Source organism: Glossina fuscipes, unplaced genomic scaffold (assembly GCF_014805625.2).
Source record: "Glossina fuscipes isolate IAEA_lab_2018 unplaced genomic scaffold, Yale_Gfus_2 42, whole genome shotgun sequence".
Classification (NCBI taxonomy): Eukaryota; Metazoa; Arthropoda; class Insecta; order Diptera; family Glossinidae; genus Glossina; species Glossina fuscipes.
The window spans coordinates 1,446,841-1,464,864 of NW_023998426.1; the positions used below are offsets into that span (position 1 = coordinate 1,446,841).

Genomic DNA, 18,024 nt, shown 5'->3' on the forward strand with positions numbered 1-18,024 from the left:
CAAGTTCAAGTGGCACATGCGACGATGGAGCGACGTATTTTGGCCCAAGATTGAACGCTAGGGAAAATGGTTTAGATTGGACCACTTTTTCGACAAAGTCTCATTAAAGTCTCATTTTGTCGCATAAAGGATTCTTCAACAAAAAGTGTATGCCTTTTTTTACGCAATGGAAACCCTCTAGCTTGAGCCTTGTTCACCACACCTGGAGAAAAAATGTCGGGGGGGAAAAGTCGGTCAACATAATTCGATGGTAGAGTGAATTGGAGTGAATGGCCAGCATTTTGGAAGAAGTGTGGCTCAATTAAAGTTGTGAAGTTTGTTCCCTCGATTTCTCGCAGCCAAAGATACGATAGTTTTGCTTATTTACATACACTTACCGTTGAAAATGAACTCCAACATTGAATTTTCATAACTTTAATGCATTGTACGAGAGTGTTTCGATCCATATCAGAAAACTTTCTACAAGTTTCCCCTTGTGACACGCTCTCGCCGTAAACTTTGTGTGTAGATCTTTAAAAGCCAATAAGCTATACGCGACTACAACAGCGTAAAAGAGCAGCAAAGCCACCAAACCATATTATTAAGTGATAAGAAATATTTGAAATTTCTCCCGATCGCCGATACTTGAAATAGAAAACAATTTTTCTCAAACATGATATGAAACTTTAATCTTTAAGAAATTGAAACGTTCTAATGTTAGCTTAGTACGGCTTTTATGTATATGAAAATGAAAGTTTTTAACCAGTGAATTAATTTCATTTTAACCTGCGGAAGATGCCATGAGGTATAAGTCAACATGCTACCCTAACGTAAATGCGCAAGTGTTGTATATATGCAAATGAAAGGCATTGTAATAACATAAGTAACTATGCATGCGTACATAACACTTTATTGCAAATCCCTAACACATTTAAACGAAATTTTTGCTTTTTAATTTCCTGGTGCAAATTAATTTAAAATTAAACGCAGACATTTTATATCGTAAAAGCTTTACCTTAACGTTACAAAATTTTTTGTATACACGTATGCATCTCATTACAGCAGCAGCAGGAGCAGCATTAAAATATTATGAAATGTTGGGTAAGAAATATTTAAAAAAAAAAAAAGCATTAATTTGTATAACGTTAGAGGTAAACACAAGTGTGTAAATTATATCTCCCTAAGGTAATCACAATTCAAGTCAATTAACATAGATTAACGTGGAAATTTAACTTTTCCAATGTAACTCAAACCCGCATCCCACTCGTGTAAAGGTACGCGCATTTAGTACGCACCGTCGTCTTGTGTGCACAAGCTTATCAGGGGTTGGAGGGTTATTATGCCACTTTTCTTCACATTTTTTATAATCTCCCCGCTTGGTTTTGTTGTGCGTACTTACGAGGTTCAGCAGTTAAGGTCATAAATAAGCTAAACATTCGCATAAGGACTCAAAGTCAGTTCGACTGCCTTTTTTATGCTGTCGTTGGTAAAACCCGAAGCAATTTCAATATACAACTCAACTACGAAAAATTAATTAATTAAAAATAATTTTGTTAATAACCTTATTGAGCCTCAAATCAAGAACTTCGTGTTCACATTGAACCTCTGTGTTATAGATTACAGAGAATTTTCTGCTGTTGAAGGTTATCAACAAAAATTCTACGAATTTCGCTGAAGCGTGTTAGTATAAAGTTAAAGCTAAAGTTTGAAGTTGACGACACGACAATTGTGGTGCGTTGGAGGTACGGACAAAAAAAATCTTTTAGAAGAGAGATGATTTTTTAATATTTCAATGATTTAAAAAACAAAATTTTTCTACCAATATCGTGATGGGGTTTTCGAGAAAGTGACGCATCATTTCATGCGCAGAAGGCGACATTACCTCTCAATAGAAATAATTGCTTTTTGGAAATGTTCAATGAGCTATTGAAGGTATATCAAGCTGGGCATTGAGGATCTTAACTTTGGAACAGATCAACCAACTTCTGTATATCATTTGTTGCAAAGAAAAAAAAAAGGTTGCGACTGATCAACCAACAAAATGTATCGATGATAATTCTATAATGGTATTCTAGAGTAGCTAGAGATAGCCTTTCTTCCCCAATTACAATTACAAACAAGGCTTCAATATTATCGTCATTAGCCACCAGATCTTATCTCATATTTCTTATGATGAAAGCAGCATAACTAACTCATGCTTCGTCAGAGTAAAAATGATTAGAAGAAAACTTGGTACAATTATCCTACGCAGAGGAAACAAAGGCTCACTACGACTTGATTTTAACCAAGAGAAAGCTTAGACAACAGTAAGATTTAGACATCTATCGAATTTGAAAAATGTTTGTAGGAAGGGCGGGGAAATAGAAAGAAGTCAATTGCGAATGATACTTTCTCACTTACTTACTTGGTGATCCTAACAGTGTTCGAAGTTTATAAAAATCTTTCAGAAAATTTGTCTTGCTTTTTAAGACTTATAATTTCAAAAAAAATTCTTCCCTTCTTCAAAAAAATTCTTTTCTTCAAAAAAAAACTTTTCCTCAAAAATAATTTTTTTTTCAATATTTACAATTTAAAAAACAAATTAAATATTTTTTTAAAAATTCCAAAGGAGGAAATCTTTTAAATTATTTTTTTTTTAATTTAAAAGAAAGTACATTTTTTCTTAAATATATTTAAAAAAAAATTTTTTCATTAATTTATTATATATATTTTGTACCTGCGTTTCATATTAATATTCATATAATATATAAATTATTACAATGTAGATAGATAGACAGAGAACAAGACAAGCTAAGCAGGGAGTGACTACAAAAAAAAAAAAAAATGCAATGGAAAAAACATTTTCTTTTTTTAAATTTAAAAACATAAAACTCAATGTGACCCCTTTCAAATTTTCAATACTTTTCGAAAAATGTTATCTATACGAAAATGCCTTTAAATCACTTTGCCTAAAATCACTTTTTCTCTGCGTGGCTTAGTTTTTGAGAAACCGATCACGTGTACCTACGTTGTGGGACATATTGACCCGTAGCAATTGCGCGATCGCTCCAGCCCAAAAACGGAAGACGGAAATCCGAAGTTTGACACAAACATTTCCGAATCAATTAAGAATATCAGGAAACAGACTGGGCTTGGTCTGTTTATATTCACACCAACAATATTGGAGAGACTGACACAGAAACTTTTTTCATATTTTTGCCTAAAACTTTTGAGTCCGTACAGATATTTCTAAGAATCTCAGCATCAGATAGCCGCTAGGATCACTTTCACATTCAGGTCAAAAACGGTTCCCATCGATTTACTAGCAGAATAGTAATTAACCATAAAATTTGAATTTGAATTTATTTCTAACGGCCCATAGCGCTAGAAATAGGTGTACGCAAAACGTCAGTAGTACTGATGTCAAATATTTTAGAGTATACGATACGTCCATAAGATTAATTTGCAATCATAATTGCCGATCCTCGTATGTATGTGTGTGGTACGGCAATCATCTGAAATTTCACTCTATTGTAAATGTCATGTTATGTTTATGCCGCAGGCTGGGCCCTCCTACACCATGCAGGCTCAATTTTCACAGGTTAACATACACAGAAATGCTTTTAAATTGTAATAATTTAGACTCATTCGCGTCATGTTTCCCTCTTTTAAAAAAACTATACTTAAGGGTTAAAGAAAAACTACATATTTGCGCTCGAATGTAAACCTATGTTAAGTTGAATGTACACTGGGATTTTTAATACAATGATATGCTCTATGGGTAGAATTCTGTCAGCTTAAATGTCTTTGTGTACGTATTTGAAATTTCTCTTTGTCTACGGATGGTTGTAACAACGGTTTTCAATACATACATATATACATATATATATATATATATATATATATATATTTCAATTACACGAAATTCCCACACATCATCAGTCAAAGTTCGCTATACACGTAAATGTAAATTATGCATTGTTCTCTCATTCTCATCATGTTTTCACTATAATTCACCATTCGCACACTGCTAAAAAAAGCAAAAGAAAGAAAAAAAAAAGTAAGCGGATAATAGAAACATTATAATAAAATGCCTTGTAAACCCTTTTAAATTTCATAGACATACTTAATTCAACCTTATCTTGATAAATTTCTTCCCCGCTCTCTGCCGCACCAACCTTTCCTCTTATTATGTCTATCTGAGCGTATTTGCATAAAAATACCTCTCAATTTTTAGAATGAAGGTAAAGGTGAAATTTTTAGTAAAAATTTTATGTGTGTTTAACATAATACAAATTGAAATTTAAGATTTTATTAAAAGCCTGTTTGTGTTTTACGTAGTTCTATATACATATTTTTTAAGTAAATCTAACGTCCTGTTGCCCAAAATTTTCTAATAATGTGTTGGCAGGAAATGTGTACATATTGTTTATAAGCACCTTTTTCAATTTTATACGCTTTCAAATAAATGTGAAATGTGCGGGTTTTTCAAAGTTTTTCGCTTTAAAAGTTTATAAAAATTTAATTTATTACCTAAAAGTAGGCAATAAATTTTGATTATTTTTTCGCTCAAAATGAGGCAGTAAGTTCTATATATTTAATAATTATTTTTTTTTTTTACTTGATATTTTCTAAATTTTGTTGAAACATATTTGTATTCCATTTATTTTAGATGCGTTCGAAAAACTAACCGGGGTGCACATTGTCTTCCCTCTTGCAACGCACTTTTTGATTTAATTCAAGAATGGCACCATCCGCGACATTGGATGCATAAACTTAACACCTAGAAGAGCTTGAAATAGATTCACCTTTTTTTATTACATCGATCCGTTCGAAATCATTTTCTAAATTGATTCGAGCATTTTTGTCTGTCCGTCCGCCAAATACCACCATTCTATTATAATTAATTAAAGATTTCGGGGAAATTTGTTGCAGTGTTATGTCTCGGCCATGGGACGAATCTTATTGGAAACAGTTTCAACTTGTGTATTATATAACGGGCCTTCTACATATACCGCCTTATTTTGAAAAAGCTGTTATATGATAAAAATTTTCGTTCTTCAAGGTTCCTCAACAAAAATCACTAATCGGATTCTTTCTCACGAAAAGTAAAACTTTGTCGGCCGGAAAAATTTTATTTTCCATATTTTATGAGGAAAATTGATCTGTAGTAGTAACATGACATAAAAATTAACCGTACCAACTCAACTTTTACCAAGTAGATCAATTTTCTGAAAGCCATCCTATGTAGGAGTTTCCATGACAGTTAAGCTTGCTTTTGCTGGGCGGCAAAATCGATTAGTTAGTATTTCATAATAAAAATAGAAGAAAATAAACTTTGATAAGAAAATTTATTTTGGGAAATTTGGGCCACGTCAGTATACGTTTTGGTCTCCCTGCCCTATAGGAGCTCTTATGAAAAAGATGTCTTTAAGTGGAAACAAGTTATAGTTTTTGGTAGCTTATCACAAAGATAAATGAACGAGAAATTATTTTAGTCGGCATGTAAGGTATTTCATTGCAGCTTCACTCGAAAGTGGGTTAAAAGAATACATACGAGATGGAAAGCCATCCTCATTACCTCATATTTGAAGCTCAGGCTAATCGGAGGTATATGCATTTTGTGGGGAACATCTAGGCGTACGCTGTAAATTTGGTGCACTTGAAATTTTCTAATCGCAGTTCAAATGGGATAAGAAGTTATATTGGATATTATAGGATAGGACAAATTTAAGAAACAGGACATTGGAAGTGGGTACGTAAATATGATATGTTCTTTGATATCTGTTGACTTTTTGTTGAACTAAGCTTAATGCTTATCACTATATATTTACGCTTAAAATATTAATCGTTCTTGATAGCTTCTCTTTCTTTACTGTGCACTTTTTATTTATTGCGATTTACTCTGTTCTACCTATTCTTCAATTAAGTTAACACGATACTACTACGTGGAGTTAGTTTTTCCGTTTAGGAAATATTTTTTGGCCTTGACTTGAATGCTTTTAACCTGGATTTCTTAAACTTGATTGATTTGTTTTGCATAATATTTCAGATCAACCACTTCCCATAGGCCAATTTTAAATTTCGTTCCATTTGACGTTACTTGGAGTACTCTTACAGCATACCTGTTGGTTCTTTCATATGAAAAAGAATAATCTAAATAATAAATCTTTTATAGACCGTGTTTAGCTTAACGCAGGTCTTGATTTATGTGATCCCAATCCTATATATCATTGTTTCTATAAATTTTAATTTTTTTTCTTTTTTTTTTTCAATTATCTCTTTTATGGTTTCCTTTATAGCTACTTTTTAGCTGCATCATAGAATTAATGCTTACCAACTATAATAACAATTAAAATATTAATTAACTATAAAATGTAACAAAACTAATATTTATCTTTCTCCACTTAGAGCAATTTTCTGTAAAACCAATACTAGTAACTATCACATTTACTTTTGAGAATATTTGAGACGAATAATTTTCAGAATATATTTACATAATATTATATTCGATGAAAATCACAAGTAAAGCTTAGAATACTAATCGCAAGACAATGCTTATTGTGTATGTGTATGTGTATACTAATGATTATTTGAAAATTTTCTCTAAAGGAAAACACATTTCTCCTGTTTTCATACACCACACATCTTGAGGCACAAGAGTATATAAAGTTTGTGCGGATGTATGCAATCAAGAGGGACTTGAGATACGTTACCATTTTTTGTTATTACGAATGTAATTCTGAATTGATGTAAGTTTACCTGTCCGCCTAATCGCCTATACATGTGGTTTTCTAATGTTCAGCCGATAGCCCGCAATTTCTAAGATATTTTGATGAAAATTTGGTACACTGATGCGTTTTGACTCATGGCCGAACGATATCGTAAACGCCATGCGAATCGGACCCGTTTTTCGACAATTGTCCATGAAACATTTTATTTTGAAAATCGTTGTACTGTACGGGGGTATAAGATATTTAATGCTGGATCCACTTAGGTGGTCCACTTGGTGTTTTTACATAGTGTGGTCACCTATTCCGGTATTGAAGAATAAAAATGTACTTCTATGAAAATCAATTTCAATTTATTACAAATTATATGAAACAATCTTTTTATCTTTATAGGGCGTCTACACTGAGAATGATTTGCTCGATTTCGGGCATTTACGTAATCTCAACTGAAATCAAACATAGCATTAATATAAAAACTATCAAATGAAATCAACGAAAACTTCCAATTTCAGTGAAATTACCAAAACGGGCAAGAAGCGAATTTACCTCTCCCTTGGCATATTGAGAACAACTCAAGAACAATTTAAACGTACTATACGTAATGTACGTACACTTTCGGTATAAGGCGATTAGAAGTTTTTTCGGATGTATGTAACACGTCTAAGGACTTGATGTTCTCTAAGCTTGTCTTTTCATCCGCCCATCTATCCGTCTGTCCATTTTGTTTTCTATTGAAATCGAATCCCATTTCCCATCATTTCCCATATTATACCTTATTTTGGAAAGTCTTCATATGAATGAATAATTGTAGGGCGGTGCGTGGCTCTCAATGGTTAGCCGAGATCTACTTTAGTGCTTTTACATATTTTAATATAAAAAAATTTTAAATTGCTTATCGCACAAAAACTTTGCAATTTTATAAATTCGAATAATTGATGCAAACAAACCGTTAAACTTAAGAAGAACTTCCACTTATTTTTTTTTTTCTCCCTCCAGCTGAATGCCGAACATACTCTCGCAAAATTCTTACACGAAATGCGAGAGTATTGTCATTCTCCTCTCACGAATTGTTTAATCCAAACAATCTCGAACAACTTTGTTCTCTTCATAAGGAGTAGGGCGCCCTAGGTTACTTTTTCTTTTACAACCCTTCTTTTCGCCCTAACCGACAACGTCGCTATAGTAGTCACTACAACAACGGTTTTTTTTTTTTTACGATTTCTTTGTGGCGTTAGAGAAGGCGAAAATGGCGTCACCGGAGCCTTTCGCCTAAGCCCATAATGTTTAATATAATATATGGGCCCATTGTGTAGCTGACGCAAATTTGTGTAGATGTCTGCATCTACATATATATTTTTCCTTCATTTTCAATCAATAAAAGGCGATCGTTCATCAATAAATAATTATTAAATTAAGTTATCGTACGTCTTCTGTTTGAAGAGTTGTTGAGATGTTCTGTTGTTGATGCTCTAAAAACGCTTCCATTTTTTCTAATATAATCAATCCCATGGGGAATGTTTCCTGTACATGTGTTACGGCCACGACTGAAGAGAAGTGGGGAAAGAGAGAAAGAGATAGGGATAGGTCACAGCCTGGCATATATACGCACTAAAGCTTCAGCGACCACAAATCGATACTAATTAACGTATGATTGCCCATACTGAGGTTTGAGCCTGGATCGGGCGGACAGTGAGTGATGTCAAATTTCGTTAAATAGCGATCTCAAAAAACGTCTATAGTAAGATCGTATGAACGATTCTTTTGCTATATAATATTCGGTTTATTATAGAGGCAACCGTGAGTTGCCATATCGTCACCATTATAGACGGCTAAATATATGATATATGAATCATTGTAATTTATTAAAGATATTCTTCATCATGAGGTAATTCAATGAAATCTTCTTTCTTTCCTCTTTTACCCAAAACGCGAAAGTTTTTAACTTTAAACTTTGCGATTTAATTGAGAATAATTTCCTTTCATTTCAACAGAAAAAAAAAAAAAAAAAATGTCCTTTTTGTTTTGTTTTAATCAATATAAGTGCATGAGCTTTTCTTTCACATAATGTAACATATGTACGGTATTTGCTTTTTTGTATAACTTATGACTAAATGCATAATATATGAACGGGCTCTCAATAGTTGGTTGCGCCTTTGCCAACTGCTTTATCCTTTAGGTCATTGTAATATGTTAACATTTGGGACACGATAACAATATAAAGGTCTGCGACGGCAGACAAACAGCAACCGAAATGCATAGACAAGCAATGGTTAATGTTTAATAAAAGAAAGAACGCGAATAAAAATATATAATAAATAACTGAGTGTTCGTTTAATAACTTTGGTATTTAATCACTACCGCTACCACCACATCACCACTAACTATAACGGTTTATATGTATACTACCATCGCGGCCGGATGCTGAATGAGGTTAACGAACACATTCAACATACATGCAACAAAAAAAAAATTGTGCTTAAAATTTATTGGAATTCTTGTATTTATATTTTTATTAAACTTCAACAGTACGCGTTTTGTGACCATCCAACAACATGGCTACATACATTAACTGGACATAAATGTAAAAATAATCTTTCATTTTATTTATTACTTGTATTCATTTTTGCGAAATTTTTGCTTATTACTTTATGCCCGTGTTTTTTTTGTTTATGTTCCCTTTTTTTTTTTTTTTTTATTAATAAAATATTTTATAACCAAACAAAAATCCCATTTCATTTTCTCTTTGGTCTTTCAGTACTCAACTTAATGAAGATTTGTTTCAGCGAAATCATTTTTCAATAAACGAGTTCGAATGTGAAGGCACCATTCCACTTAACTGATATACATGTTCGTAAAACCAGACGTTTTATATAACTTCATCTTATTTGACTTATACTTCTTGTCCGTATTTTAATTTAAGTAAGTCAATATAGTTCGCTGTATATGTCATTATTACGTTATGAAATTAAATTGTGAAATAGATTCGCCAGCATTTTAGTAAGATTCGCGACATGTAACCCATAAGTTAAATGTTTTGTAAAAATAAATTTATCTTAGTGAGCTTTTAGCCGAATGCTTTCGCCTGCAAATGTTTTTGGTGTTCCCATATTTATACAAGCACAGCCAGACTACCCATAGCAAATAATAATGCAGCTAAATAAATGGACATTCAATGACGCACTACTGATCTAATTTTAATTTAGTTTAAGAAAAGTAAAAAGAAGCGAGACATGGCGTCATCATAAAACTATTGTTATAATGATCATTCTTCCGAAAAATGAAGATTGTAAACACTTTGAAAAAATAGCGAAATTCCTCTATATACATGTACCATAGGTTGTACGAATATATTTACTCTTAGCTGTTCTGGTTTCTGAGTCGTAGTAATAGGCAAACTATAAGTTCTTTTTTGTGCTTTTGAAAACACATGGTACTGTAGACATGTCCTTCGACCGATTTAACCAATTTTGAACATGAACTTGGGTGCAAGAATTTTCAATGTTTCTGCCAAATTTGAAGTCGATAGCCTCAGTTTTGTGGCCAACATAGCGCTTACAACAGATGGACAGACGGACATGCGGTTCAGAATCCGATTCTGATCTAGAATATAGACACTTTGTAAAATCCCGGATATTTCCTTCTCGGTGTTGCAACCGTTGCGATCAAAAGAAATATACCTCTCACCCTTCGATGGGGGAAATAAAAACGGCATCGAAATGTTAAAAAAGCATTGGCGTATTTGCATTAGTACTCTCGATTGAGACTGGACATGAACAATGAAGTTGAATTTTGAATATAAGCGACCGCGTCTTATATTGACTCCGACTCGTCCGATATGGCTGTATCTGACTTGACCGCATCACAAGTTACCGCAAGCTAAGAAACTCTTTAAATCCAGTGGAAATCCTAAACAAACAAGTTCGCCGCAAGAGCTGCAGATCGTAAGTCAAAGTAGCATTCAGAAAATTTATGGCCATTAGCGTATGTGCATTGAAAAAGCCAGGACGTACGTGCAAGATAGCAAACTAAATTTGAATGTTTGATAGCTATTCCGGACATTTTTTACACAATTCATGTGCAATGCAAATTGTTTTCTTTGCATTCACTTCCGCGCAAGCAAGTGAAGGAATGTAATCCTTGGTTGGGTTAACGTCACGCCATTAAAAACAAATGTTTTCCTACACATATATGAAATAAATAATAAAGAAATTAGTGTAAGAGCAATGGAAGGCTTAACTGTGTTCACTATTTGCAACCTGTAGATCTTTCTATCTGTCATCTAAAATTCATTGCACACATGTTTACATACATGTTTTTTCATTGTTATAAATGAACTGTTCATTCATTATTCATCATTGAGTAAATACAATATATGCATTATATATAAATATGGGTAACAAGGTGTCAGATTCCCGTTTCACAAGTTAATTAATAATTTAAGACTAACTCTGAGCTATTGCGCAATTTAATGAAACATATATTTATGTATGTGATACATACATATTTCAATTGTATATCGACCTAAATAGTTTTAATTGACAGCAACATAATTACATTAATATACTTGGTTATCAAATCAAATATCGTTATTTAATAATGAATAATTAAACATATCAATTAACAAATGAATGTAAATAATGAAATATTTTAAATATAAGACTATTGACTAGATTTACTCATATTCCATCATGATGATGATAGAATGATTTTTAACGAAAATTTGTAGTATGTACAGAAGAAAAGAAGAAGAAGAAAAAGAAGTAAATTTTTGGAAATTTAACTCACTTCTTGAAGAGTTAGTCGGAAATGTTTTCATATATACGCTAAGGCTCCTGTAACCTTGTAGTTATATGTTAGATATCATATTTCAAATTGATTTCTATATATCCACAATCAAAAGATATTGAATACATTTGTTTGTAACATCTCGAAGGAGCCTCGAGATGGCCGATAAAGCATATTCTTTATTAGTATCGAATCCGAAATCAATTTAAACACGTCCGTCTGTCCGGGTTGTTCAGTAGACATTATTAAATTATCAACATGTCAAATTATTCTTGATCATCGTTAAATTCTGAGTTAATCTAACCGTGTCCGTCCGTCTACTTGGATGTGTGTTGTTGGCATTCTCCTGGTCACAAAAATGCAGCTATCGACTTCAAATTTGTCAAAATTATATACTTTCAGTAAAGGGTTTCACATCTAACTTAAGTCGACCTTTCGACAATGAGGATTTATTTAAACAATTAAATAGGAAACGTATAAGCCTTCTGAGGAAGAGCGGATTTGATTAATAAAAGTGGTACATTTCCTCTTAGAAGACACGTTCGGTACATGTCGCTTTAGTAAGTCTTTTTCATTGTTCAAATTTTCGAGTATCTTTTCGGATCACTCATCCTTTTCTATACTTACCATATCTGTTGAAGGTGCATGAAGGTGCTGAAGTATGCATCTCACAAGCAACTCTTGTCGACTACATTAATTTAGAATGGGCTTGGTGATGCTTGGCATGCATAAGGCAATGTCACTTTGCGGTATCAATCACAACACACCGGACCTGACTTGACACCAGTTAGTAGGTAGTAGTAGAACGAACTTTGTGTACTCTTTTGAATTTAAAATGGGAAGAAATGATGTCCACCGTAGCAGGAACTTTGGATATCCGCTAACAATTTCTTGATGTATTTCTCAGGTATTTTTTCACGAAATTCGTGAAGGACACTGGCAACTGTCCAAGAATGATAACTGCCTAACGATTTTAATTTATCGAGAGCATTCCATTTAAAATGACTTAAGCGGTTCGCATTTATATTGTAGTTTAAATTGCTTGGAGTTGCTTAATATTACAAGGCTTTAATAAAAACACGCCCTCTTGCACTTTGAATTTCACAATAAAGCGGAATATTGCCGCAGTCCATCGCAGCAATTTAATTTTTCTAATTTAGGCAAGTAATAAGCGATCCACCAACGTAATATTAGCCGTCACTAGTTGCTATGACGGGGTCGTCTTTGATGAAAGAAAAGCAGTGCTCAAGCAAGTGCTGATAGAATGAACTGACTCTGTCAAAATAGTTATATTTTAAACAAAACGAAGACTGTGTTGCTTTGTAAGATCGTGCGTGTTGGGGCTTCGCTAATCACGCCACAAGTTTACTCCATCGTTCTTAAGATTGTCTAGAGCTTGTAGTTATGCGTACCCATCGTTCTAATTCGATTCTGAAATCAAGTTGATTTTATAAATTTATAACTTCACGACATTACACGACATACATCCACAAGAGGACCGCAAACAGGCCTCATTGGTGGGAAAGAACGCACGGAAACATAATAAAATGTGTACGAGGTAAGTGAATACGAAACCGGAATTTGATCATATATGGCTCTAATATCACTTGAAGAGGACGTTTATGTGTATTAAATCGATTTTAACTTTTCCACAAGATATTCAGTCACTCGAGTTTGTAAACTACAATTCATCCACAAGACATGCATTCATACAAAGCCACATTCTACATACAAACATACTATGCATACAAAAATATACAAAATGCTTTAAAAATTTCGCTTATGTTCATGTACATGAAGCTTTCACATCGATTTACAGCGATAGTTGTAGTAGGTAGTAGTTGCAACAACTAGCAGTAGCAATAAAGAGAAATAGTAGTAACAGTAAAATAAAATAATAGGAGCTTTAACCCTTGTTCCAATTTTTTTCTCTTTCTTTTATTATGATCCATCCCGCGTGGGATGTCTCCTATGCGGGTAACACGATAACGGCCAAGAAGAAGTTAGGAACGACAACGAAATAGGAACCTGGTTTTTGTCCCCTCGGCAAGTTAGGTTCTACGCCTTTAACGATTGAGCACTCACTTTATAGTGAGTAACGAGAGCTCTCTCGCGCTGAGATTTTAATCCTTGAGCACTGACTCGATAGTCGCCATTCTTACCTACTCCACCACTGATGTGGACTTATTAGCTCAAAGTACTTTTTTCAAATTTCTTCAAAATGGATGGTTAAGGGTTAACTATCTTCACTATAGTTATCGTTGCTTTCCAAACATGCGAATTGTTTAAAGGACGACATCAGGACCTTTTGGAAGAGTAAGAGAAGTCAGAAAATATAAGACGACATGACCTTGAAACAGGCAAACGCAACGCATATGGCAGCCCTAACAGTCAACAGCTAATATGATCCAGCCATTTAAAAACGATTAGTAGAAGAACATGCCCACTTGGAATCTCATATCGATTAAAAATATATTTAATTTTGTGTGGTTTTCTTGAAGTCATACGAATTTAATAAAAAGTTTACCATCTCTTTGCAATTCGATGCTGGTATCCATATGAACTGAATATTCCCTCCGGCACCTACATGGTAAGGGGGATGTAATAATATGTAGTACACACAAAGGCTTATTGAAAGCAAATATTTTTGATTCGGTTTTCACACTTCATTGCGTACGATATGCTTTCTTTATTTTCACATATGTTTGTTTTACAATTTGTTTTTTAAATATATTTTTTGTTTGTGTATATATATATATATATACATATATATGTGTTGTGCTCGTATTTATTATACACAAATACATACATACTATTGTATATTAATATAGTTCTCATTTCTTTTCAATTTACAATTTTAATAATCGATTACCAACAATTGTTTGTGTTTGCTTAAGTATTTCCTGTTAAGTGAACGCAATGTAGTATCTAAAGGTTGAAGAGAGAGTTGTTATATAAATATTTATATATATATATATATATATAATTTCGTAATTATATTTTCACTTTATTTTCAATTTTTTTTCTATAAACATTTCTGTATTCATTTTAATAAAAACCAACACAAGTATTAATAAAATATTTTTTTTCCTTTTCCTTTTTTCTTTTTTTGCTATCATTATTATTAAAAATTGTTGTCATATTTTTAAGGAATTTTTATTTACATCGTAAGTGTGTGTTGTAAGTTATATTTAAATAAATATTTTTCATATATTCTTTGTTATATTTTTTTTCGATTTTCTTTTTATTTAATATTTCTATTAAATATAGTTTAACGTATATTAAATATATTTTTATTAAATTTTTATCAAACTCTCTCTTTTCTTTTTACTATAATATTAAACATTAAATATTAAATGTTTAATTATTAGTTTTTCTTTAATTTTTTTTTTTTTTTTACAATCACATTTGTTCAACAATTTCAAGCCAGTTTTTTCATTTAGAGAATTGAATTTATTTACAAATCGATTTTGAAAGGACAGATATTTTTTACAATAAGATTTTTATCTATATATATTTTTTATATATTTTTTGGTATTAAACTTAAAAATCTTGCTTAAGGGTGAAGTTATTTTCAAATTATCAACATCGCTAAGCGAAATCAGGAAATTGTAAAATTGAATAATTACTTGGTCGCTTTAAATCTAAGTCGTAGGTCGAAGAAATATGTCACAGTCGTAGACGTAATGGATTTTATTTTAAAAAGAACAGATAGTTTTGTGTGTCGAAAGAAAATTTGCGATAATAAACTCAATGGGTTTGCTTACAAACTGCAGATAGTTACTGAGTGACAAGAGGTTAAAAATCAGCAAGATCAGTGTATCAATGATAGATGCAAGTGGTCGGCAAATAAGGCTTCGTCGGCTTTGCGCTCTGAATAAAAGCACGCATAAGTTAAATAGGATAGTGGACTTAATTTCAGAAGTCTAGTTCGATTATCAGCTCAGACAGGTTGAATTCAAAATATTGTAATTACGGGTCTCTTACTATTAGATCTAAGGCAGAGTAAGCTTTTTGCAGTAAAGCAATACTAACGGAGTAACTTTCAGTATCCAGCTGGATAACAATGAATCATCCTGCAGACAGCAATTTAGCGCACAAGAGGCTTGCTGCCAATTACAGCTCTGAGATTTAGTTTACGGTGAATCGATTATAACTCTCAGAATATGGCGAGATAACCACAAAAAAAAAAAAAAAAATTCGTTCAAGGATTGCCATGTACCACTGTTCAGCAACAGTTTTGCTTGCCAGTTGATGTTTTTCAGAACAAATGAAGTTGCGTCGATAGCTTGGCCTGAATCGATTGTAATTCTAATGAATCGATTACACGAAGTCGGCTACAAATCTCATTTATATTACATTATATTAATATTGAGTACAATGGAATACACCTTCGCGTCCAAAGCGATTTTGAGTTGCATAAAACTCAGAATAATCCCCTTTTCGAAACTAATTTTGTTTGTCTATTGTAATTTTTAGCCAAAAATACACAACGTGTGCCAAAGTGGGTCAAAAATTTTTCGACTATCTATGCAGATCCTTAGCAATAGCAGTAGTAGTAATAATAACAGAAACAGTAGGAGGAAATGGCAACGGTAGCAAATAACAGTTGTAGTTATAGTGGTAATCAGCAATGGCAATAGCAACGGAAACAGAGTAACAAGTAGAAAAAGTAGCAAATAGACGTACAGGACGTTGGTAATAAAAGTAGCGAAAGTAAATGAGCATCAGTACTACGCAATCGCGGTAGTGATAGTAATAAATATAATGTAAATAAATATTCATAGTAGTAATTAGCTGTAGCAAAAGTAACGGAAGTAAAGTAATAAAGTAGCAAATAGACATCGTAGTAATAGTAATAAAATTAGTATAAGTAACTGAGTAGCGTTAGCATTAACCAAGTGTAGTAGTATTGATAATAGATATAACGAAAATGAAGATCCATGGTAGTAAGTAGCCGTAGTAATAGTAACGGAAGTAGTGTAACGTGGTAGTAATAGTAGCAAACAGACGTTCAGGAGGTTGGTAATAAAAGTAGCGAAAGTAAGTATCGAATGTAGTAAGTAGCCGTAGTAATAGTAACGGAAGTAGGCTAATATAAATATAAATAATATAAATAAATATTCATAGTAGTAATTAGCCGTAGCAAAAGTGACGGAAGTAAAGTAATAAAGTAGCAAATAGACATCGTAGTAATAGTAACGCAAGTAGATTAACGAAGTAGTATTAGTAACAAATAGACGTCTACGATGATAATAATAAGACTAACGAAAGTAACTGAGTAGTGTTAGTTGTAGTAGCAATAGATATAATGGAATCAAGTAACATTAGTTGCACTTGCTCGTGGCACCAATGAAAGCAGAAGTAATGGATACTTTACTCGAGCAAGTGTATAAAGAAAACCAGCAGTTGTAAGTAATGAGACCTCTCAAAATTAAAAACTGCTACTAGTACTATTGTGAGGATTTTCGAAAACTATTTCACTGTGTACTTGTCCGATTCGCTGCTCATCACACAACGTCCATAATATCCAATGTCTTGAAAAATTCTTCAGATTTTACAATTTTTTCTTTTTCGATTTAACAAACAACCAAAAATCAATTTCTGATCATAACTTAAATAAAATTTTTTTATATATTTCTACGGAATTAAAGAAAATATAAATTTTCGCAATATTTTGTTTTTTTTTTTTAAGTGTTTTGTGCTTCAAGGACAAACAGCTATTTCTTAAAATTGTTATTAAACGCGTAAATTAAATTTAGAATAAGGTTTGCTTAAATTCTTATAGCTTTCTAATAGAAATGTAAAGAAAGTGATAAAATTTCTACTAAATTTCTATCCCGTTTCGGTTTTATGCCAAATTCCAATAATCGCGTTGATTAAATTTCCTCCTGATATTTGTACAGATCTCGGCAATCAACGGGGGGCTGTGTTAGTGAAAGGAAAAAAGACTTCTAAGAACCAGCGTATACTTGAGAGTTTTCCACAGATTCTTCGAGTAGATCAGCCATTTTTATCAGCTACACTTCTTCATAACTACGACATTTTGGTACCGGACCCGACCAATTCCCATCCGGTTGGCATTTCGGACGTTCAGGCGGACCATTCTCGCTGTATTGTACATAACCCGGTCGACATTGTACGCTGATGTAATCGCCGGAATCATAACTGAATTTTAAGGGGGCCAATAAACCATTGGGTGGATCGCCGGGATACGGACACTGTGACTTACCTAAAGTTTAAATTGAATTTTATTTAATTTAATTTTATTTCTTTAAATTGATTTTTTTTTAAGATTATTTTTTTTCTTTTTTATTATTCCTGGCAACACTTAAGCAAACGTTTGTTGAAAATATTGTGTTGTCAGCCAATTAAAGCTGTTTGGTTTGCTTTTGTTGGATATCTGCACACTTCACATTCTTCTTCAACAACCTAGTTTTCTTGTGTTAAACCTTTGCATCCACAAAAATATTGGTTATTTTCGTTTTTCATATCTTTTTCTTTTTTGTTCTTTTTTTTTCTTCTTTATTTTTTTTTTTTTTAGGTTTTA

At 32.6% G+C, this 18,024-nt stretch overlaps 2 protein-coding genes across 3 annotated transcripts in view; both read right to left on the bottom strand.

Moving 5' to 3' along the window:
• Nucleotides 1-18,024, bottom strand: part of LOC119637016 (kelch-like protein 2) — a 269,929-nt gene that overhangs the window by 158,189 nt on the left and 93,716 nt on the right. The window lies entirely within an intron of this gene.
• LOC119636991 (locomotion-related protein Hikaru genki) overlaps nucleotides 17,155-18,024 on the bottom strand; it is a 35,314-nt gene continuing 34,444 nt past the window's right edge. For both annotated transcript variants that reach the window (XM_038032757.1, XM_038032756.1), the window contains one exon: nucleotides 17,155-17,706. In XM_038032757.1, coding sequence (XP_037888685.1) covers nucleotides 17,495-17,706 — 212 coding nt within the window. In that variant the 3' untranslated portion in view covers nucleotides 17,155-17,494. The remainder of the gene's footprint in view (nucleotides 17,707-18,024) is intronic.